Source organism: Stegodyphus dumicola, chromosome 5, assembly GCF_044657685.1.
Source record: "Stegodyphus dumicola isolate Sdum_Otavi_A_Nest chromosome 5, ASM4465768v1".
Taxonomy (NCBI): domain Eukaryota; kingdom Metazoa; phylum Arthropoda; class Arachnida; order Araneae; family Eresidae; genus Stegodyphus; species Stegodyphus dumicola.
In genome coordinates, this window is record NC_140772.1 from 192,141,419 (window position 1) to 192,165,517 (window position 24,099).

At 32.7% G+C, this 24,099-nt stretch overlaps 1 protein-coding gene across 2 annotated transcripts in view; it reads right to left on the minus strand.

The window, feature by feature from the left end:
* Nucleotides 1-887: 887 nt before the first annotated feature.
* Nucleotides 888-24,099, minus strand: part of LOC118184513 (ankyrin repeat and sterile alpha motif domain-containing protein 1B-like) — a 215,696-nt gene continuing 192,484 nt past the window's right edge. The window contains exons 20-21 of one of the 2 annotated variants that reach the window (XM_035354197.2): nucleotides 10,445-10,581; nucleotides 888-7,647 (exon numbers count right to left, since the gene is read on the minus strand). In XM_035354197.2, the coding sequence (XP_035210088.2) occupies nucleotides 7,623-7,647; nucleotides 10,445-10,581 (162 nt within the window). In that variant the 3' untranslated portion in view covers nucleotides 888-7,622. Of the gene's footprint in view, nucleotides 10,582-24,099 lie in introns of both variants that reach the window. The other variant, XM_085817504.1, reaches the window with a different exon arrangement.

A 24,099-nucleotide genomic window follows, 5' to 3' on the forward strand; every position in this document is an offset into this window, starting at 1 on the left:
CGGTCTGAAGAAATATTTGCTTACTCACCTACAGCACCTAAATTTATATAAAGCTTAAAACATTCATTGACTGGTTCTAAGTAATTCAGCAATTAATATCATACGTAGCACATCTTCAATACGATGGGCTCAAAGAAAAGGCTGAATAAATCATAGTTGGAAGAAAACAGCCAAGATGATTCTCAATACTAAGATGATTTCGAGATTTTGAATTTCATTTAATTAAATTAGCTATTTTATTCATTATTTTTTGAATTTTATTTATTTTTTTATTGGTAACTAAACTGCACACTCCTAAATTTGATGAGTGTTTTGAAAGTAAAATTTCGGTAGAGGAAAAATTTTAAAAAGTACTAATTTTATGAAAATCCAAATAAAAATTATAAGCAATTCGAAAGATTTCTAGTGGATTTCAAGTTGTGGACTGCATATTCCCTTATGAAATAAACACTGAACAATTTTAAATAAATTCCAATTTTAAAATAATGTAAATAACATTATTTTAATAAAATATAGCTTTAGAAAACTTTTCGTCAGCAATGGAAGTTGTTCAGTCTATTTAGGCATTTAGAGTAGTGTTTATGATTATGCGAAGTGTAAAGAGAGGCAGTATTTAATGCCTTGAAAGTCTGAGCGAATATTTGAGATGGGAATCCTGCGAAACGGTTTGGCGATTTTTTTCCACTTCCTGCCTCACATTTTTTAAATTACTTACGCGTTTTTTTGCAATTAGCTTTTTTTTCCCCATAAATGAATGGCAATTTTCTGTCTGCTTTGGAATATTTTAATATCTCATTGAATGAAAATTAGAGTTCTGTTTTGTTTTTCGTGTTAAATACTTCTTGATTATCTACTTAGTAATTAAAATAATTGACAACAGAATGTGATTTCGACGATAATTTAAGTTCTCTTTATTTCAAGGCTTGGGATAAATATACAAAGTACATAATTACAATGCAAAGTAGAATATGTACTTTCAAGATTTACATTTAAATTAAAACAATTGTAAGAATTCATTGATCAATTCATTTTACAAAGTCGTGAACTATATAATTTAGCACAGCCTATAGAATTCATCTTTTATAATACATACAGTAATATGCCTCCCTATGTGTTTTCAGCACACGGAGAGAAATAAGTTTCATACTCTCATGCATACATCACAGTTTACTGTAAACATACACTAGATTTATAAGATGGGCTGTATCTCACATTCAAAGTAATTTGCAAAAGAAAACAAAATAAAAAAGTAATAGGTTTTATATGTAGCACCAGACGATGAAAATTTCTGGAGTTAAAAAAAAATTAAGAAAATGAAAATTATTTACTTGGAATGTGAAAAATTGGTATTTACAAAATAGTAAAAAAAAAAAAAAAAAAAAAATGAAATATGTCTACATCACAATTTTTGCCCTTTTCGCATTCAGTTATAGAATTTTATACAAATATATATTAAAAACAGTTATTGTTTCTTATTCTGTAATGAAGATTAAAACAGTAAAGATGAATGTTTCTGAAAATTACCTATTACCCTATTTTAACATTGGAATTTAGAGTAAACTTTTGTACGTTGAGCAAAACTGTTTACATAGGTTTATTTTAGGGTAATCATCAGCTCTCCCAAGGAAAATTAATGAAAATAAGATTTTCGGATGAAAAAAAAGTATTATGACTAAAAATATTTTCAATAATTTTTCCAGATAAATAAAGTAATAAAATAAAGTCCAAGTTTCGATTCTCATACTTTTTTAAATTATGAACGAATCTATTTATTAAATGGATATTAACTCTAAAGTAATATTTTGTATGTGGCTCATTAATTAATATTTATGCATCGAATTGTAAAGAAAACTATAAGTTCAGGCTCGATGCAAATTAGTAATTATAGTAATTCAATTATTATTGAGATCCCAAAAAAGGTGAAACGTAAAAGCGCTATTACAACTTAACATTTAAATTTTTAAAATTAGAAAAATATATTATCAAAGTGGAATTGTCAGGATTAATACTTTGATTATTTTATAAAATATTTTAAATACTACTTACATTGCAACATTCAGAAGTTATGTAATAAATTAATTTACATAAATGTTTTAATTAACGTACAAATATTTCTGATTATAAATATACCATTCGAGAAGATCTGTTCCAAATGTGGTGGTGAGAATTTTAATTTGTTCGAAAGGGAAAATAACAAAAACTTTTCATAAAGGTAATAAACTTTATTTTTAGAAGCAAACCGCATACGAAAACAAATGTACTATTAATATTATACATATGACATACAATTCTGTTATTTTGTACATGGGACTAGAATTTTACATGCTGATATTTCTCTAAAATAAGATTGAACAATATACATATATATATATAAATAAATCAGGGCTTAAGTCCTTCGATGCACGATGCATCATTGCGATTTGTAAGCATAAAATAATTTTTCTTATTTCATAAAGCACTTTTTATTTTTCTTTTATGAAACAATTTCTTTTAATTATAGAAATTTTTGGAATTTGATTGTATGGCATATACTTACAAATGCATATATTTAACTGTATTTTTTATAATGCACAAGATATAATTTTTTGGTCTCTAACTATTGTAAAAATAATACGTCATGTGAAAAATGCGTCTCTTTTCTAATACGTCAAAAATTTTACATAATTATCAAGAGGCCTATTTTCTCTGTCTAAGATGCAGTCTTTAAGCCCTGAATGTTAATAACTATATACACATTTCAATCAAAACCATCAATCAAGAGTGAGTGAATAGTCACTCATAGTCAGCTGAAGTATGCAGAGTAGTTTAAAAATGACATCGCCAATGACGCTTGCTTATTTTTTTTTTTTTTTAATTAATTGGTGAAATAATGCAACTTTTGAAATTTATATGAAGAATAACCTTATTACACTATAATGCACTACAGAGATTTTAGAATTCAAATCTTTTATAAAATTGTTAAAAACGCGCTAAAATGTATCTATTTTATTTCATTTATAATCACGGAGTTAAATACGAGTCATTCAAAATAAAAGACTTTGAATAGCAGTTATATTTATTGACGCAGAAACAAAATCCTTAATATCGCATTGGGCACATTAGAGAAATATTACTGACTGTTTTAAAGAGTGTGGCACTGCTGTCGGAGGTGAAAGGAATAAATAAAAGCATTTTATTTGGCAAACAAAATTTAGGAGGAGGGTACTTAAAACTGATGAGATTAAGAAGAGGAAATGAAAGTTACACAAGGTCTCGTGTCTAAAGTAAACAATCTGTGAGAATTCAAGGTAGAATAAAACTAAACATTTAAAGACCAAGACTAAAATGTTTGAAATTAGAAGTTGAAAGGAAGAGCACGCTGACTTTCTTGTTGCATAACAGCCTCCAGCACTTATCACTAAACTATTCTTTTGAGGCTATAAATCTCCTTTACTAAGAATAGTAGGATTTTTTTTCCTGTGGAGTAAATCATATTTATGGCCAAAATGCTGTTCAAAAATTATGTTCAAAATTCCTTTATTATCCAGCAATAAATTTTCGTTTACTAGATAGGTTAGATATGTAAAATGGCCTATAGTTAAAATTCAAAGGAATTTAAAATTTTCTAGAAATTTTATAATGATTTAAAATTTAGAATTTTTTTTTATGTTTACCCACATTGAAAAACTATATGCATACTCGGTATCTCACCTCAAGTCGGATGATCATCTCAAGAGAGATGTTCAGTTCTAATTCTGTAGATCAAATAATGAGGAAGGATTCTAAAGGTTCCATTTCATGTGAAAAAGGAATCTAAATGTTCCAGTTCATGTGAGAAAAGAATCTAAAGGTTGGTTATTAAGTAAAATAAGCGACATTATGACTAACACGAATAACTTCAAATATCTTGATATTATGAACGGTTTCTACAAATTTTCATCTGAATGTACTTTATGAAGCATATAATAAGCAATAGGTTACAAATCAAATAATGAACTTAATAAAAAAAACTGACAAAGTTATAATTGCAAATAAAATGTAAATTTCTTTTATAACAATTTTCTATAGGATACAGTAAGTGAACATTTTAACACCAACAACTATCTCAGTTAATTGTCTTGTTTAACGAAATAAAGTTTGTTAGGTTACCGTTTACAAATATCATTTTGTAATAGTTTGCTTAAGTATAATATATTATGCCTTAATTTCACAACAGTTCTAAGTCTATAAAAATACAATGCGGTCGCAAAGCAATAAAAACCAAAACATTAATAAGCATTAGGATGTTACATCGTTTTAAACTTTATCTACTATCTGTAAATCTAGGTACTATTTACACACATTTTGTACAGCTGCATAGGTTAAAAGTTTGTTATCTTCATAAAAATAAATTTTCTACTATAAGCTTTGAAAACTATGCGCAAGCGAGAGCAAAATGCCAAATATTTATTTCATAAAGTACTAGTTTTTAATATCGCAAATTTGTTACTTTCAATAAAGACTACACCATATTATTGAGGAAAATGAGGTATAAGGTATAATTCTGGTCAAGTGTATCTTTGAATTTCGGGAAGGTATACGATATAGAATATGCAAAGATAAGTGAATGTATCTACAAAGTACTGATATTTTAAGTCTTCGACCAATGAAAAGCTGACGGCAGTGAGATTCTGAACTTTCTTTTAGAATGAAAATTTTATCATTCTCCACTTTTTGTGACAAAAAGTAATGCACTTCTTTGAGATTAAAAAGTTATATCTCTTATTCTTTCAAATAAACATTTTAAAATGCAAACTTTAGCTCTTTATTTAAGGCTTTAAACACGAATTTCACAAACTTCTCTTCAGCAAACTGAATCTTTTAATTTGTAATGCAAATTTCAAATCTTTGATATAGCGACTAATTTTTGTGTTACTTTAAATCATTAAAATGTGATGGGACTGATCTGAAATTGATATGCCTTCCAAGAATGTTTAATATAAAAAATGTAATATCTGATCTCTAAAGGAAAAATTAAATTGATATGATAAAAGTATTTATACAATGTACTTTCATTAATTCGAAATTTCAGGCAGTTTAAACAAAAAAATAGCACCTCAAAAAGCAATAAGTGTGTATGCGTTATGAAATTACAGAGTTTTATAATACGAAACAAGATAGCGTCATCACTGTAATTAAATTTATTAATTTTGACAGTATTTGAGTAAGTATTTTTGATGTTCGAAATCTACAATACTAATTAAATTTAAAAACATCCATAAAAACTTCGAGAGAGGGAAAACCATAGAAAATGAATCATATTCCATAAGAAAATTTTCCTATAGAACATCTTAAATCAAAATTTTAAAACTGGTATTTACTTATTTGGCATTAAATTAAAAATAATTCACTTTGAACAATATAAATACTGGCCAATTTTTTAAATTTAATTTACGTGATTAGTTAAATGTAATAACTATATTTAATTAATTTACATGATTAATCAAGTGTTTAAATACATAGTTAATTATATTTCTTATGCCAATTTATATTTACTTTATCAGCTATTAGGTTATATCTCACTGTTTTTTCTTCGAGCGTGATTAAGAATTGTTCGCCAACGAATTATCATTAGCTTCTGCAAGCCCCTAGTAAGTCGTATTTTTAGCCTTTTGTCTAATATGTTTTAATAACTATAATCACTGATATCACTTTTTAGGTTGTATTAATGTATATTGTAATGTATTACCTTTTTAGGTTGTATTGTAATGTATTACAATTTCTGTTTATATTTTACTATTTTTCGGATACACTGTAAAAACTATGCTGCCAAAAATAGACTATTGTATTGTTAATATCCAAACATCCAAACTTTGTGCTTTGTCGTGAATTGAGCAATTTTTCAAAATAATTTTGTGTGTCAAAAATATTTGTTATGTGCAATGAGGATATAATAGGAACTTTTAAGAAACTCTTGTTTCTACTGACATCCATTAAAAGACTCTCGAGCAAAAATCTCTCTGCAAAAATTCATATTTCAATCAACTAAATATTTAATTTTAAATAAGAATAAAAAATATGAAGCTGTGGAAGTTCTGTTACGTTTTTTTACTTCATACAGTTGGATATATCTTAATCGAAATACCACATTAAAAGTCCTGAATTTCTGAAATTCTTTCTAATCCTTTCAAAGTCATGAGTGTAATATAAGACAGCTTCGAGGAAATTACTAAGAAAATGACCAAGCAAATGAAGTGGCTGTCCGTTATTCAGCACATTTATATTAGGTACTTTGCTTATTTTTTGTTTTTATCGTGCCAATATGTAGTTCTTTATCAGACGCGAATAAGCATCATTTGAAAAAGATCTTGGAGGTACTTCTTGGCCTGTCATGTAGTTAAAATACAGGAAGAAAAAAAGAAATCATTTTATTTAATCTGTGTTCATAAACAACTGAAGTAAGATCAGTAAAATTTTATGTATTCTAGAAAATAATGAAAGTGACTAATCCACAAATGCCAAAACGTGTTGCCGTTAAATTGATGCATTGAATACTTATTAATACCACATAAACGACAATGCATCCTTATTTCAAAATTTTCACCATTAAGTAGATTATTTTTTATCACTTTTCGATTTCACATGTACGTGTATATCACGTAAAATATACCCAGAGTCTCAGGTAGCATTCCAAATGCTGCTTTCAAACTACTACCAAACTTTCAAATCTCTTCTCTAGGCTTCAAAACACGACAAAGTGTCATTAACATTGTTAAAATGAAATCTTTAATCTGGAAGCTAAAAGCAGTAAGGAAAAGATAATTAAGGAAGTAATATCAGCTCATTATATTAGACTGGTACCGCTTCCAAAGTTATTTGATTACTGTCGTTAGGTTGAAGCAACAACGCACATCATTGTAGTTAATTTTAAAATGTAATTGTATCACTTTGAGGGCACCTCGAGTGTCCGAATGCTTAAGACCAACTAAATCCTGGGAGTTCGACTCGAAATTCGATCCCAGGTAAACGAGCTGACTGCTTTCCCCGTGTGTAACATGAATACGAGCCAGTTACCCCTCAAAAAGCCCTCTATAAAGGCATCCTTAGCATTTGCGTTAGTTCTCATATTTGAATAAATTGACCTCGCATTAATTTGGGGTCAAATAATTTTAATTCCCCTTTCACCGTTCTACATTTTCTATGCTTATTAAACGTTAAAGCAATGCTCATTTGGGTTATTTTCACGTCAGTTCTTTTCATAGTTTTAAGACATTTTCATGCTTGCATTCCTTCAAAGCCCTTTGAATTCTTCTTCGATGAATTTTTAATATATTATTATTAAAAATAAAAATTAAATTTATGTATTTTATTTATTTATTGTTTTAAGTATTTCGAATAAATATATCCAACTATAAAATCTTATATTCTTATAAAATAAACATATCTAACTTCGGTAGCAATATGGAAATGATACATTCCGTAAGTCAGCTTTAAGGTATATTAAAAGATGTAAGCAAATCAACGAGAAAAAGCTAACTAAAAAGGCTTGAATAAAGCTAACTACAGGAAAGTATAGATTTAAGTTATTCGCTCACAACCTTTAGACAGAATATATTTTCAAAGACTTTCCAAGCTCGCTTTTCTTTCCCACGGGTCTCTGCTTTCTACGGCCGAAGAACAGAGGTTACCCTGAGAAAGAGTAGAGCAAAATGAGCCAAAATGATACAGAATTTATTATGTTTGAATTATATGAAACAATTTCAGTAACTACTTTTAATAATTTTTTATATTACGGAATTAATTTACACACGTTAATTTCTTGAACATAGAAAATTTCCGAAACTTTTTTAAGCTATGGAGTGAAGCAAAATTGAAGATTAATAGTTCAAACAAAATTAATCATTAAAAATTGAAAGAATTTTTTTGAATGAATAGAAAACGCACTTGTAATTTATAAAATATAACCAGTAATTTAATAAGTTTTATCGTTGCTGCTTAACAGCTTTGGTCTTTAAGCTTGAATGTTAAGCTACAAAATATTAAGTGATTAAATATTATGTCATCAATCAATACGTTACTTCATAAAAATAAATCCTCATTACCTGGAAATACTCTAAATATTGGTTAAATCTTCAAAATTATTGCAATTAGAAGATAACAAGAGCAGTATGCAGATCCATTTATTGCGCTGAAATCAGACTTCGGTATTTCAGATAAGTGAAATTTATTTTCTGATGTAGACATCTTAATTTTAAAGCTGAGTGTTTTAAATTTGACCAGATATTCTTAATAAGTTCTGAGCAAATTAAATACATAATGGGTTTTGTTTTCCTCTAAGCAGTCAGACTCGCTAATTTAATGCACAGCCTAATGTGTAGCAACTGCTTAAAACAACAAAGCAAATGCAATTTTAAATTTTACTAAAGATTTATATGTTTTTACTTCACCTGAATTATAAAAAGAACTTGAAAATAGTTACTCCTAATAATTTAACGACAAAAAGTACGAAATAATAACACTCCAGATGTTTTTTACTGACGAAGTACACTGTAATAATTGAATTAAAATTACTACTCTATAGCTTTCAAAATCAAGAGTCTTCAGCAAATCCTTAAGACACACAATATGTTATAAATTCAGTTATTTTCGTACTATAATTATCGTAAATAAAATATTTAGTCGAGAGTAGATGAAAATCCGAGATAAATCTAGAACAGCTATGAAGGAAATTTTAAACGCTTCAATAACAAAATGTACAGAATAATTTCTACGCTTTTAGCAAAAGTACTTGGATACTTTCAATGAAAACGTTTAGACATGAAATATTTTTAAAATAAAATTTCAAGTAGACAGCTGAATTATTTTACTGGAAATTACTTAATTGCAGCTGTTATATCATATAACATTATATCACAAGAGCATTTTTTATTTAAAATTTGATAAGTGCTGCAGCTTCACGAGACATAAGATCTTCATGTAACTAATTCTTAAGGTATTGCCATTCGATGAAGCTTTTCAAAGCAGAGTTGATCGATTTAAAACCTACAAACGAATATCTTAATAATTTCTACTTTAATGTTTTATTTTAATAATCTGCTTAATTAATATAATTTCTAATACATTTATTTTTTATGATGCATTCAAGCGATAATATCTTACATTTTACAATAAGAATAATCACCAATATTATTATTATTAATAAAAAAAATATATACATTTTATCCGAACCTAAGGTCAATTTTATTTCATTATGCAAATAAATTAAAGATTCAAGTCGATAAAATATGCTTTAAATTCCTAACACTTGCAAATAACTTCATTTTCTGTGTTTTTATGCGTAATTTATAACTTTTTAAAATATTTTTCATTGATTATTGCTTTTGACGAAGCTAATTTGAATAATTACTACAGTATAATCTGACAGTTTTCTATATTTTATAAATAATGCTAAACAATATTTTAAAGAAGCTGTTAAAACTAATTATCTATTGATGAGCTTCAAAATCATAAACTCCAATGCACATTTTCGATCTTTTAAAACTGTAGAGAATTGTAAAATAAATATCAATTCGCCACCCCCCATGCATTTTTATTCCTTTTTTAATTTGATATATTTATCTTTAAGCCATTGCTATTGAATTCAAAGTCATAAAAGGTGATACAATAAAATTAACGTTTCCCACTTATTTTAATCTGAATTCTCTTAAATCACATTTTTAAAAACTGCATTGAAGGATCTTTAATGCTGTAAAATAATGAAAGAGAAATACTCTGCATACTTCAGCTGAATGTTGACAGCAGAAAAGAAATAGTAGAATTCAGAAAGTGTCACCTAGAATTTAGCAGTAAACATAAGAATTTCCTTTGGAAATTTGAATCATAGTTTAACAAGTTTACTTAAATACTTCTATTACAAGCATCTTCTCTGGCAGATTTAAACCACGGAGTAAAATATTAAAAATGTTGCCAAAAGATGGCAGCACCATAGTTTTAAAAGCCATCTTAAAATGTCAAACTTTTCGTGTAGCGAACTACTTAATTCTCAAATCCCAGTTTTTAGCATTTCAAAATAATAATAATAATATTAATTATAATGCTCATATAGATAAGTAATTGAAAAAAATTCTTTATGCGAAAAATGTATTATAACATTAAAATTTTATTTATAATTTAGGTTATGGTAATTTTTGAATATAAATCTTTATGTTACGAACTTTCTTCCACTTTCAGAATTCTTAACATCCACATATTCATAGCAATTTTCTAGATTTTTTTCTTATGTAGCTGTTTGATCCTAGGACACTTTCGGCTTCAACCGATGCATAATAATGGTAGTCGTAAAATATATAACAACTTGTTCGACATGCTAGTTTACATCACTGTAACAAAGTGTTAACGTCACGATTCTGCTATCTTCAATTCTGTGTCCATAGTTTTTTTCTCCGGGGTTTTCTGCACTAAATGCACGGTTATCTGGCTAACGTACCTTTTCTGGTCGTCACCACAGGACGCCGTGCCGGACTCGCTTTTGTGACCGGATCTTGCCGGCTTCTCCCGGATTGCCATTTGATAAGCCACCTCAAAGGCCTGTCCTAGAGTCAGGATTATTTCTGTGGCCATGTCCTGAAAATAAATAAGATTAATTAAATAAATTTTTATTTGTTTATTAATGTTTTTATTTGCTCAATACTGTGTTACTCGGTTCTGTCATGGCACACTGACAGCATAGATAAAGTGACATTCAGATATTAAGGTTGCGGGTGTCAGATTTACATAAATTCATTCAACTTGAGGCAGCACCTTTTTGATTCAAGCAGCTTACTCTACTAGAGCATTGAAATAACTTTGGGTGAAATTGTTTAAGTTTTTCTCGGTATACTACAGAGTATTGCGGCGCTCTGTGCCTAATTTTTCATAGGTAAAGGAACAATGCCGTTATAAAAATAATTACAGCAAAAATAATTCTATAATTCTAACAAAAATAATGAAAACCTTCTCAAAGTGCTTTGAAAGCTGCTTCCCTCACATATATTTATATCTTCAACAACGATTCTAAACAAAATTAAATTATTCTTCGATTTCATTCACATTCTTGTGACTGCTGTTCGTCGATAATTTCAGTTTCGTATATATGCTTTTCAGTTTCTAATTGTTGGCAAGATTGATTTCAATCTCTCTTTGCAGAAAAAAATAAGAAAAGTTTCTCTTCTACCAAAATGATTTCAGTGTGTCATAGCTTAAGTTTCATCTTACCCTCAAGTGTTCATAAATGATAAACTGCGTGCCATAAATGGGTAACAGAAACACCATTTGCTCTTTTTATCTAAGAAGCATTTCATCTTACTCTTATCACTCTTAAGAAGTTCTGTCTATGCTGCTTTTATACGTCTATGCTTTTAGCGCCAAGCTGTCGATGATTTTGGCAACTGATTTTTGTCGCCGAATTTGTCTAGAAATGGCTGAAAATCACAAACGTGATGACCATTTGGCGACATTTGAGTCCGATTCCTATATAACTGTAACTGCTGTGATCCCTATATGTGATTGCAACTGTCCTTGTGTGTAATTGTATATGCCTTCCAGCAATTTTGAAAAATCGAAGCTATTGGAAATTTCTCGGGCACCGGAAAAAAACAATATAAGACTGGTGACAGGATCAGTTCTTTGTTCAGTTCAGTTCGGAATTTAGTTCAGAGTACTGAGAGTAGTAAGAGATCTTTGTGACATTGAGGCGTTTTTTAAATATTGCTTTGTGTTTAACATTCTTAGTAGTTTGAAGTGATTACTTCTGATTGTGCTCTGATATACTGAGAAGATCTGTACGATTTATTTTGTGAAAAGTTCAAGAACAGTAAAGTGTTTCTTTTGAGAAATTAATTTTACCAAGCTATCATCAGTACTGTGCACGCTCAACCCGTTAAGAATCCGTATGCAGGTAACACTATTGTTGCGTGCGTACGGGTTCGTTATGAAATTAATGCACAAGTCCGATGAAAAATGAACAAAAATTTATTATTATCACAACAAAAATGCTTAAATTTTCTCAAATTATCATGCAGTATTACAATATCTCACAGTAGTTATCTTTTAACTACTCAAATGTCCAATAGAACGTAATTCAAAACAGCTAAAGAACGCTAATCCGCGAATTCGCTACAATCAACAAGAGCAGTTTTCTAAACAACAACAAACTAAGCAACTACTACGAACTGAGATGTTTTCTTCCTTTTATAAGATTTTAAAATCACGCGCTAGAATTTTCTGGTACTTTCTCGAAATCAAAAAGAGATATTTATTTATTTAATGCACGCGCTCTTGTATTTTCAGTTTTCCGGCTTGGCTTTCTTTTGATATTCGTCACGCGCTGCACTGCGCGAGAAATAAAACCATTTAATTTATAATTGAACTAATATTAGCTTTTTAAATACCAAATTCGTAACACTGCACCCATCCCAAGGACTGCACGTCCCGGGCAGTACAATCCCTGGACAGGAAGCCAAACTTACAACTGAGGCATAAATGCAACTGAGGCATAAATGCAACTGAGGCATAAATGCAACTGAGGCATAAACATTACATTACAATATCAAACAACATGAACAATAAATGTAATAGATAACTTAAACAAATCAAATACTAAATACAAATCAAATCAAATACACATTTAAAAACAAAAAGGACCATGGTCTTATACTATTTACAATTATTTACATTACGTACTATGGCATAGTAATGAACGACTTTAGGTTTAGAGTTCGAAGACTTACGAATCCTGTTGGTTTTTGGAAACCACTAATGAGAGGTTATTAAGGATGGTTCGATTGAACCTCTCTACCATGCCGTCCGACTGGAGATGCAATGCCGTCGTTTGAGTTTTGTCAATGCCGAGTAGTTTGCATAGTTCTTTGATTACTGCCGAGGCAAAATTCCTTCCCTGATCGGAATGTAACTGAAGAGGCACTCCGAACCTGGAGATCTAGTGCTGTATCATTACCTCAGCTACTGTGACAGCCTCTTGATCAGGAATAGGATAAGCTTCAGGCCACTTGGTGAAGTAATCAATGACAACAAGTATGTATTTGTTGCCATCAGCAGTTCGTGGCAGAGGTCCCAGGATGTCAAAGGCGATACGTACAAAAGGCGCCCCTACGTTGTAACGTTGCAGCTTGCCTCGGCTGCGTTTCCTCGGTCCTTTCCGACCTGCACAGGCATCGCAAGATCGGCACCACTTTTGCACGTCATCCTTTGCATTATTCCAGTAAAAGCGCTCACGAACTCTCTGTAAGGTCTTCAGAATTCCAAAGTGACCTCCTGTAGGGCTGTTATGTAGTTCTTTAAGGACATCAGGAATCCGGCATCTTGGAAGTATAAGTTGCCATCGGAACGTCTTCCCATCATCCGATTCGAATTTCCGGTATAAGACGCCGTTTCGAATGTGAAGTGAATCCCAGAGAGCCCAATATTGTTTGGTTGTAGGACTACAGATAGAAATGTCCTGCCAGGTAGGTTTTCTGTTTGATGACTCCGTTAAATCAATTATGGGTTTAATGTCGCGGTCTTCCAGCTGGTCTTTCCTGACTTCATCATCACTCCACGGTTCTCGATCAGCCGATGTTGATGTTGTAATTTGTCTTGCGACCGGAGTCAGCAGCTCGTATTTCGCTTCGACCCTGGAACAATATCGGCAGCTTTCTGGGCAAGGTCGTCTAGACAGGGCGTCGGCGTTCCCGTGTGATGATCCCTTACGATGACGGATAGTGATGTCATATTCTTGGAGTCTCTGTATCCACCTGGCTATTTGATCCTCAGGATTCCTGAAATTTAAAAGCCAGGCCAATGAGGCATGGTCCGTGCGGAGGAGGCATTTTCTTCCGTATAGATAATGATGGAAATATTCTACAGCTTTGACTATGGCGAGCAACTCTTTCCTAGTAACACAGTAATTCCTCTCCGGTTTAGACAGGCACTTGCTCCAGTAAGCTACTACACGTTCTTGGCCGTCTATTTCTTGGGACAAAACAGTACCGACACTTTCATTGCTCGCGTCCGTGTCGAGAATAAATGGTCTGTCGAGCTGAGGATACGTCAGGATTGGAGCATATGTTAAAGCTTCCTTTAAGTTGTTAAATGCATCCTCGCATTCCTTTGTCCACAAGAATCTTTGCTTGCTCTCTGTCAGCATGTGAAGGGGTCTTGCGATGGAAGAAAAGTACTTCACGAATCTCCTATAGTAGGTGCAAAGCCCTAGGAAGCTTCTCCACTGATGGACATTTTCGGGACGTTTCCAGGATTTAACAGCTGACACCTTTTCAGGATCCGTGCACACACCTTCTACAGGGATGACATATCCCAGGTAAGTCACATCCTTTCGGAACAATTTGCATTTAGCGGGACTCAGCTTCAGATTGGCCTCTTTCAGTTTCTGAAGCACCTTTCTAAGATTTTATAGAAGTTCTTCAAAACTCTTTCCGACGATGATGATATCGTCCAGGTATATCAGACAGGCTTCGTAGGAAAGACCTTTCAAAACAGTCTCCATAAGGCGTTCGAATGTTGCCGGCGCGTCCAAACGGTATCACCTTGAATTGCCAAAGCCCTTGACCCGTAGTAAATGCCGTCTTTTCTCGGTCTTCAGGGTGTATTTCTACCTGCCAATAACCACTCTTTAAATCAAGTGTTGAGAACCACTTGCTTCCAGAAAGAGTGTCTAGAATGTCGTCAATTCTAGGAAGAGGGTAACTGTCTTTCTTCGTAACCTCATTCAACCGGCGATAGTCAACGCAAAATCTTGTTGAGTCGTCTTTCTTTCTGACAAAAACGATGGGAGATGCCCATGGACTTGCTGAAGGCTCGATTACATAGCCTTCTTCCATATCCTTTAAAAGTGTTCGTACCTCTTCCTGTTTAGCAATCGGTAGACGTCTTGGATGTTGCTTGATCGGAGGATGCTCGCCAGTATCAATTCTATGTTGTGTCAAACTGGTTCGACCCACGTTAGAAGACGAGCGGGAGAAAACAACTTGAAGATCTTTAATGACGCGATCGGCAGCATTCTTCTCTTTATCGTTTAATTGCGCATTCTGAAGTAACTCTGATGTAATGCTTCCTGAAGACACGGATTCTTGGATGTTACTCTTTCTTTCAACGGTGGTTACTGGAGTACATGCTGCAACCACTTCACCTTTCTTAATAATTCTCACCTTCTCAGTTACGTTGGCGACTCTCACCGGGATAACCGTTCTGGATAGATCGACAAGTGTTGAGGCTACTAGTACTCCTTTTGGGCTATTACAGTTATTTGGATATTTTATGATGCCGTAGCGGAAATTTCTGTTTTCGGCTATGGATCCAGGAAGTAAAATTTCTGTTCTTGCCGGTATTGTGATATTGTCTTGTGCTATGATTTTATGGACAGATTTAACTTCATCATTAACTCCAAATAACGCTATGCCCTCAGATGTAGAATGCAATTCGTTATTTTTAAAGTCCAAGTCGATCTTCTCACCGGACACAGTCTCGAGGGTAACGCAGGGCGGCGTCCAGATAAGTTTGTTTCCCAGTTTTTGAGCCAAATCTTTTCGGATGATGATAAGGTTGGCTCCTGTATCTATCGTCATATTGCAGGGAACTCCATTAATATGTCCTATTATGAAAAGTCCATTACTGCCGCCTCTCACTGCAGAAATCTGAAACGCTTTAAACTGGGGCTTTTCATTATCTGGCAACGTCCGCCCCGCGAGATGGCCACTAATTAGTTTCCCTGCTGTTTGTTAGGAGCAGTCTTAACATCCGTACCCTGGTGTATTCTGCAGTTTCGTCGTATGTGTCCTTCAGCACCGCAGTTCCAGCACTTAACGGTCGGTTTCTTCTCACCAATATTCCGTCTCAAGGCGTTCAGTTGTCTAGTTAAATCGTCTAGACGAGCGGTGACTTGATCCCATGGCTCCTGCACTTGAGAAGCTCTGACTGGGTGGCGGTCTCGATGAGTGGCTTGCTGGGCTGCCTCGAATTCCATAGCGTACACTAGAGCGCTTTTTAAATCTTTAACATCCGCCATTCGTAGAGCCTTCTGTATTTCGGGATCACGGATGCCATCGATAAAGTACTGTAGGGACAGGATTTCCCTCGTTTCTCTCGGGCACTCCGTAAAGGCGAGGTGGAACAGCCATTCAACATCCGTGGCGAGTTCCTGGAGTGATTCGGTGGGCTTCTGTTGACGGGATTTTAATTGAAGCCTGCTGTAGTCTTTTAAACACTTCTCGCCAAAGCGCAGCTCCAATGCGCCGTATAGAGCTTCGAAGTCAAGTCTTTGGTTTTCTGGAAGCGTCTGCAGGATATCCGCTTCGTCTCCTCTCAGAGAAGCGGCGAGATGACAGGCCTTAGTTTGGGAATCCCATCCATTCGCATCCGAAACGATAGAAAATTGTGTTTTATACACTTGCCAGGATGTCTTTCCATCATATGTGGATAACTTCAGAGATGGACGAGCAGACATCGGTAAGAATTTAAAACCCTCAGAATTGCTTCCTTCTGTCGCTATGCTCTTTAAAGTGTCAACTTCTTTTGCAACAGCAGCAGAAACCCTTTCCTTAATTTGTTGTTGGACGGCAGAAACTCTTTTTTCAATTTGTTGCTCTACCGCAGAAACTCTTTCTTGAATTTCTCCAACTTTGTCTTCAACTGTATCCATTCTTCCTTCCATAGCTTGGAACTTGTTTTCTATTATGCAAGTAATTTCTCTCTTCAATTCCTCTTGACCTACTTTCATTTCCTCCTTAATAGATTTCATCTCTCTTCTAATGGATTCTTCCATTTTTTTTTTTTTTTTTTTTCTGACTAGCTTCCATCTTTTCTTTCATTTCTTCTTGTTTTCATTTCTTCCTTAACGGATTCCTGGCCCAATTTCATCTGTCCTGTGCCGTTTTCATTTCTTCCTTAAGGGATTCCTGGCCCAATTTCATCTGTTCCTGTGCCGTTTTCATTTCTTCCTTAAGAGATTCCTGGCCCAATTTCATTTCTCCTTTAACGGATTCCTGGCCCAACTTCATATCTTCTTTAACAGAGTCTTTCATCTCTTCTTTAAATGTAGCAAAGGCTGCCATGAATTGTTTTAAATGTTCTTCCATCGCTCTTGTGATTGGCATTCAATACCCCACTCCTGACACCAAAAATTGTTGCGTGCGTACGGGTTCGTTATGAAATTAATGCACAAGTCCGATGAAAAATGAACAAAAATTTATTATTATCACAACAAAAATGCTTAAATTTTCTCAAATTATCATGCAGTATTACAATATCTCACAGTAGTTATCTTTTATCTACTCAAATGTCCAATAGAACGTAATTCATAACAGCTAAAGAACGCTAATCCGCGAATTCGCTACAATCAACAAGAACAGTTTTCTAAACAACAACAAACTAAGCAATTACTACGAACTGAGATGTTTTCCTCCTTTTATAAGATTTTAAAATCACGCGCTAGAATTTTCTGGTACTTTCTCGAAATCAAAAAGAGATATTTATTTATTTAGTGCACGCGCTCTTGTATTTTCAGTTTTCCGGCTTAGCTTTCTTTTAATATTCGTCACGCGCTGCACTGCGCGAGAAATAAAACCATTTAATTTATAATTGAACTAATATTAGCTTTTTAAATACCAAATTCGTAACGCTATTATAGAATGAAGTAAACAGATCATTTTAAACCTAAAACTGAATAAATGCTTTTGGATCTATATGCGGTTAAAGAAGAAAATCCTAGAAATATTTAGTTCGAAAATAACTTCTAAGCACAGGAAATGATTGCCATTATTAAGAAAGATAAAGATGCTTTAGTGATTCTGATACTCGTGGAAAATTGACGTTGTTTTTTGCACTGCAATAGTCGTTTACAGGATAAATAAATCACGTGAATTTTATTTAAGTTTGAACCAGAAAATTTTTATAATATAATACTGAGGGTTCAAAAGTGATTAGATCATTGGATTGAGTGTATTCATGAAAATAAAGTAAGTATTTGTATTATAGCAAAAACTTTTATATCTCTACGTCTTCTATCGAAGCTCTCTTTAGAGAAAAAAAAGTTGTTAGAGCTTAGAAAAGAAATTAAATCTTTTGGAAATATCCAAATACATCACATATGAAATTTTTTCTGTCGTATCGAATGCCCGTTCATTTCTAATATTTTCTGAAGGTTAAAATTTCAAGATAAATTCCAAACCATGGATTTTCTAATCTTTTTCTGTTAAATTTCATTACAAATCTATTTCAATAAAAAATAATGTTAGGTCTCTTGCGGAGCAGGAAATCTTCAAAAGTCTCAACTGCGCGTTTGCTGGATATTGAACTTATATCTTTAAATTATCAGTTGAATGTGAGACAAATTCATTGTTCATTCATTCAGCGTCCACCACATCTTTTAGCTCGAGCTCCAATATCAGGAATCTTTTCAAACTTTTGGAGAAGAAAATCTTCAGAAAGTTTTTCGTCCAATTATTTATCCCGAGTTTTGTAACTACTCGATCATTGTGTTGGCCTCTAAGAAGCAAAATCGTACGGAAGAAATGCGGATAATTTCTATAGAGTTATCAGAATACTAAGTTTTTAGATAAAAACCATTCCGCATGTTGAGATCTCTCTAGTTTGCCGCTGTTGGGAAACAGACTGCCGAACTAATTTAAATACCTGACGAATCGACTTGGGTAGTTAAAATTAGAAATGAAAACAATAATAGTGAATGTGTGCAATACTACACAGTAATCTTTGTTAATTAAAACAGAAAAAGTATAACAAATGGAATTCCCAAATACAGTCATTTAGGAATTTTCGCTGTCAGGGAAGTGAAGAAATTAGCAATGCCCTTTCCGGGTTTTGAACTCGGTATCTCCGGAATAACCGTCGAGTGGGCTTCTAGTTACATAACGAAGGTATGCGCAGAGGAGGGAGAAAATTCCTTCTGCACTCCTCCCTTTTTAAAAGGCAACTGAAGATTAGGGGACCCAGTCGTCAAATCATACTTGTGACAAATTTTCGTCCACGACCTTTTAGATCGGGCGCCACTGTAGAATCATTTAGAATTTTTCGAGGTCAAAGAATTGTTCACTGCCCTGGCAGGGAATCGAACTCCCGAATACACATCAAGTACCTTCCAGTTTAATACGAAGCAATGTGGAAAAAAAAAAAAAAAAAAAGAAAAGAAAAGAAAAGAACTTATAAATATTCCGAGAGCTGGCATAATTTTTTCATTAAAGGAATGTAACAATAAACTGCATTATTTGAAATGCGAATCTCATATTGCAGTCGCTTAGGATAGTAACCAGGTAACGTGTAGGAAAAAGGTGATAAGAAAATTCCATTATGGCATCATTTTACTCTTTATAAAAACCTACTCTGAAAGAAAAGTAAGTAATTCTGCTGAAAGAAGCTAATTACTGCAATGAATCTATCAATGAGCTCAATTAACTCAATTAACAATGAGCTCTTGGTTATCTATGCTAATTACTGTATAGGTATGCATGGGTAGCCGTAGACTCGGGCATCGCCAGAAAATGGCCTCCTAAATCGTATTTAATGCTCCTATGCCGTAAAAATTCCGGCAGAGGTTCTAAATTAGCGACGCTGAGTGTTCTCCTCAAAACGGGATTTAATTAAAGTAGTAATAATAAACTTTGCAGAAATTTTCTAAATACTCCGCAGGACTATGAAAACATAAATTTCAATTTCTTTTTGTTCTCGTATATTATCTAACAGCTTAACTACATGTTCCATATTCCGTGACGTCGTTACTTCACCTTCAGTTTTCTCTTCAAGCTTCTTTTGAGTCACTGCAGCGAAATTGCCACATCTCTAAAAATTCTACAGTTTGAGCGCCGTTGCTTCTTTTTATTCACACATCTATATTTTCAAACTTTCGAGCTCCGTTAACATAATTTCAACACGAGGACCGAGATCTTTCTTCGTGTTAAGACTGTGTATTTATGATATAGTCAGTTATGGCCTTTATTCAGCTATGAATTAGCATTAAGCTTTTAACTTCATTCTAAATCATGAAACTTAAATTTCTGTGCCTTAAAAAAAATCCAGTTTCTTCAAAAATACCCCAAAATTTTATTTTTTCATTCAACTAATGGTTTGGTTTATTTGCTAACAGTAAAATGCTTGAGGGCTATCTGCCTAAAGGGAGAGATACCTTTGTGGAGGACTTTCGAATTGAAACTGGCTCATACGCAAGTTACACATGGGGAAAACCACGAAAACGTCCGTGCAGACAGCCTGTTTGCTGGGGTTCGAATCACGGACAAAATTGGCAATGTTTAGCGACTTTACATTCAGCCGCTGGTGGGTCATTAAAGCAATGAGAATATTTTGGAGGGATCTGCAAAGAGATGATTAGAACTTTAGTGTGTTTGTTTATGTAATTAGGCAAAGCCTCGAGAGCTATCTACCTAAGGCATTATGTAATTAGGCAAAGCCTCGAGAGCTATCTAGCATGGATGCCGTCGTGGAGAACTTTCTAAGGAAGCTGGCTCGTATACACGTTACACATGGGGAAAAGCCATGAAAACGCCCATGCAGCCAGTCCATATGCGGGATTTGAAGCTCGGACCGAACAACCAGTGTTTAGCAACTTTACCGCTCGGCCGCTGGTGGACCACATATGTGCAAGTTCAAAATGACATACGTAAGCAGTATTTTACCCTTGAATAAGACGGAAGAAAAAGGCGATCGTATGAAGATATGAAATTAAAGATTCTGAGATTAGATATTGTTCCGCGCGTACGGTTTCGTAATAAATTGAATGCCTAAGTCCGATAAAAAGTGAATAAAATTTATTCTTATTACAACAAATAAAAACAAAATGCTTACATTTCCTCAGACATTTGTACAATATTGCAATATCTCGCAATAGTTATCTTTTAAACTATCAGAAACGTTCAACAGAACTAATTCAAAATAGAGAAATCTAATTCGATTTCACCTCGAATTCGCTACAGTAAACAACAATAGTTCGTAAATAACTGAATTTTGATGTTTGATCTTTTTATAAGCTTTTTAAATGTGCACGAGAATATTCTGGTCTTTTCTCGATTTTTCCCGAAAAGCAAAAGTGTACAATAACGAGATATCTATTTATTAAATTCGGGTGCTCCTGTAATTTTAAAAATTTTTCCGGCGAAGCTTTTTCTTCAAATAAGTCTCGTGCACGGTAATATAAAACCATTTTAATTAATTCTGTTTAAAAATAGCTAATTCAATATAAAATTCGTAACAATATAAATGGCTCGATAAGCGGTAACAATTCGATTAAATTGTGACGCAAAACTTTATTTTTTTTCTCAGAATGAAACCTTTTAATTTATTCCTTTCCTACTGATTCTTTTCTTCAAGATACTCATTTGCCTAGGAAGACTGAAAACTAGCAGCTAAATAAAAAATACAAAGAGGAATGTTAAGACATATTGATGTTTTCTTAGTAGTATTGATGAACTGTTGATACAGTCTTTGCTTTAGCAATTTAGAATTAATTATTAGGATGTAAACAATTAAATAATGCACTTATATTTCACTAACTTGGTAATAATTAAGATGAATGGTTACCAACTATTATTTCTTTCCTTTAGAGCTAGTTACAAGATGCTAAATAATTGAAAGTTTCAGTGCTAACTGACGATGTTTTCTTTGAAGAAAAGAAATTCAACACTTTTCTGCCGTTTACACTACCTTATCGTTATCTTCACATGAATCTAAATCTTTCGCCATCTTCACTTGAGCAAGCGCTTCGGCGCCTCTGTAGTTTTACTTATCAAACAAAAGTTACTCAAAATCTTCCGATCGCCGTATTTTGAGACGATATACTTCACTGATATGTCTCAAAAGAAAAACCCCATTTTATTCGCCTGGAAAACATATTTCACTTTTGACATTTATTGACCACAAAGAGGAATGATGCTCCATAATATATACTGAAAGTATCATCTAGTTATTTTAGTTTTTGTTTTTAATTGAAAAAAAAAATTTCCCTTTCTTCGCTGTTGAAAAGTCCGAAACTCTTACTGTCAACAACTTCATGTCCATTTCTGGGACATAAATATTTCTATACATCCTTTACAATTGAAATAATGTATTTTATCTTACTTCCTGTACAGTAAAAACGTAACTAAGAAGCGGAGAATAAGGTAAAGGTGAAACGTATTTACTCTTAAATGGTATCCCTAATTATTAAATAGTACATACTTCTTAGCATACTTTACATTAGGCTTTAATTCATTGCAATAATGGAATATCGAATTGAAATTAGTCAGCGTTTCGTTTCCAAGTACATAAATGCCTTCATTATTGATAATATGTCTATACAATGAAAAGGTCCTAAGCATCATCTATTTGGTCACAGGAGTAGCCTATTGAATTTTCGTCAATAACTTTCCCTTTGACAGTCTCGCGTCGTACTGAACTGAGAATTATTCATTCATGCATTAATGATTATAGAAATTGACAGAGATGTTTGTAGATAGTGGCCTGAAAAGGGACTTTTGTAGAGGTTTTTCCAAGGGAAAATGGTCCTTATCTAAGTTGCCACGGAAGTCCTTACAAGGTTTAGCCATCTGCTATTGTTAACGAAATAACTAACCTAACTGTTAGACGCGAGAGAGATAACTTTCGATTTATTTTAGGTTCTGCTGTGTCATTCTGTCTGAGATTAATCCTGTTCAACTTGTGATTTAAAATGAAAACCCTACGATTCTTTTTCACGCGTTAGGAAATTAGTCAATTACATAAGGCAGTACGCGAAAGTTGTTCATTATTTACGATAAATTTATATGTTATAATAAATTCTGCGCCATACGTCCTGCGTCTAATATGTTTTGACCTATTAGCTGTAGGTTTAGATGTTGGTAAAGCGTAGCTCTAAAGTTAAAACTCTTTAAAAGCCTTCCTACTTATATTATAAGTACTATAAGTAATAGTTTTAAATATAAACAATAGTTTTAATCCTCTCAGTTTTGAGAGCATTGTCAGGTATTTTTAATGTTTCACTTTGCAGATATCTTCAAATTTTTCAATAATTTTTTTAACTATATATTTTTAGGTAATATTTTTATGCAGAATTTTGTTGTTTAGAAGTTAAAATATTTTTTAAAAAATTCAAATATTATATAAAATTTAAATTTTAGAAAATAAATTAGAAAAATTATATCAACATTTCATAAACTTCCATTTCAGATTATGAAAAATACAACATAGATTTATTTAATTTGAAAAGTGATATTATCAGATTTAAAGCACATTCCATTCACATTATGAAACTAAAACTTTGAACGCCATTAAAAAAATCTTCATATGCGGTTTTTACAAAATTTTACATTTCTGTATAATTTTAAGTGCATAATTATAATTATTGAAAAAAGTAGACATGTCATTAAAGAAAAAATCCAATTTAGGGTTAAAATATGTATGTTAGCACAATGCTATATAAAAACTAATACCGTATTTCCCAGCGTATTTTTCCTTCTTGAATACTTGCATCCCTAGATTTTTATCACCAGATTCTGCAAATCTTAAAAATATTTTCGTGTTTTGCAATCAGCTCAGAGAGCTAGCTCCCTAAATTTTTAAATGGATTCGTCTACGTAGTGATTGTTTTCATTTTACTAACAAAAACTACCTTCGCAAACTACCCTCTAAAGTCATACGAAACCTTTCTCTTCGAAAGGTTGAACTTTATGCCAACTTAATACAAGAACCGAACTGTCATTCAGTCTTCGATTTCGCTGATTTAGCTGTACATTCATCTTCTTAAATTATTTACAGATGATTTGAGCACTAAGAAGTAGCAGAGACAAGAATAAAAACGAGACAGAGACAGGGAAACTGAAATGAAGATACCTTAGTATATACTGTAGTTTTATTATTACTATACTATATTCTTATTGAAATGTAGGTTTCTTTTAAAAAATTAATAGTTATCGGTAGTTTATCCAAGACTACTTTTCATTTGCCACGTTTTTAATGCTTCATTCGGATATTAAAATATTCATGTTTTTGCCCCTCTCGATTTTCGGACGATAAAATTAATAAAAAAAGGGGATGAATAAGCAAAGAAAACGGTACATATTTATAAGCCGTGTTTTTCTGACATGAAAAATA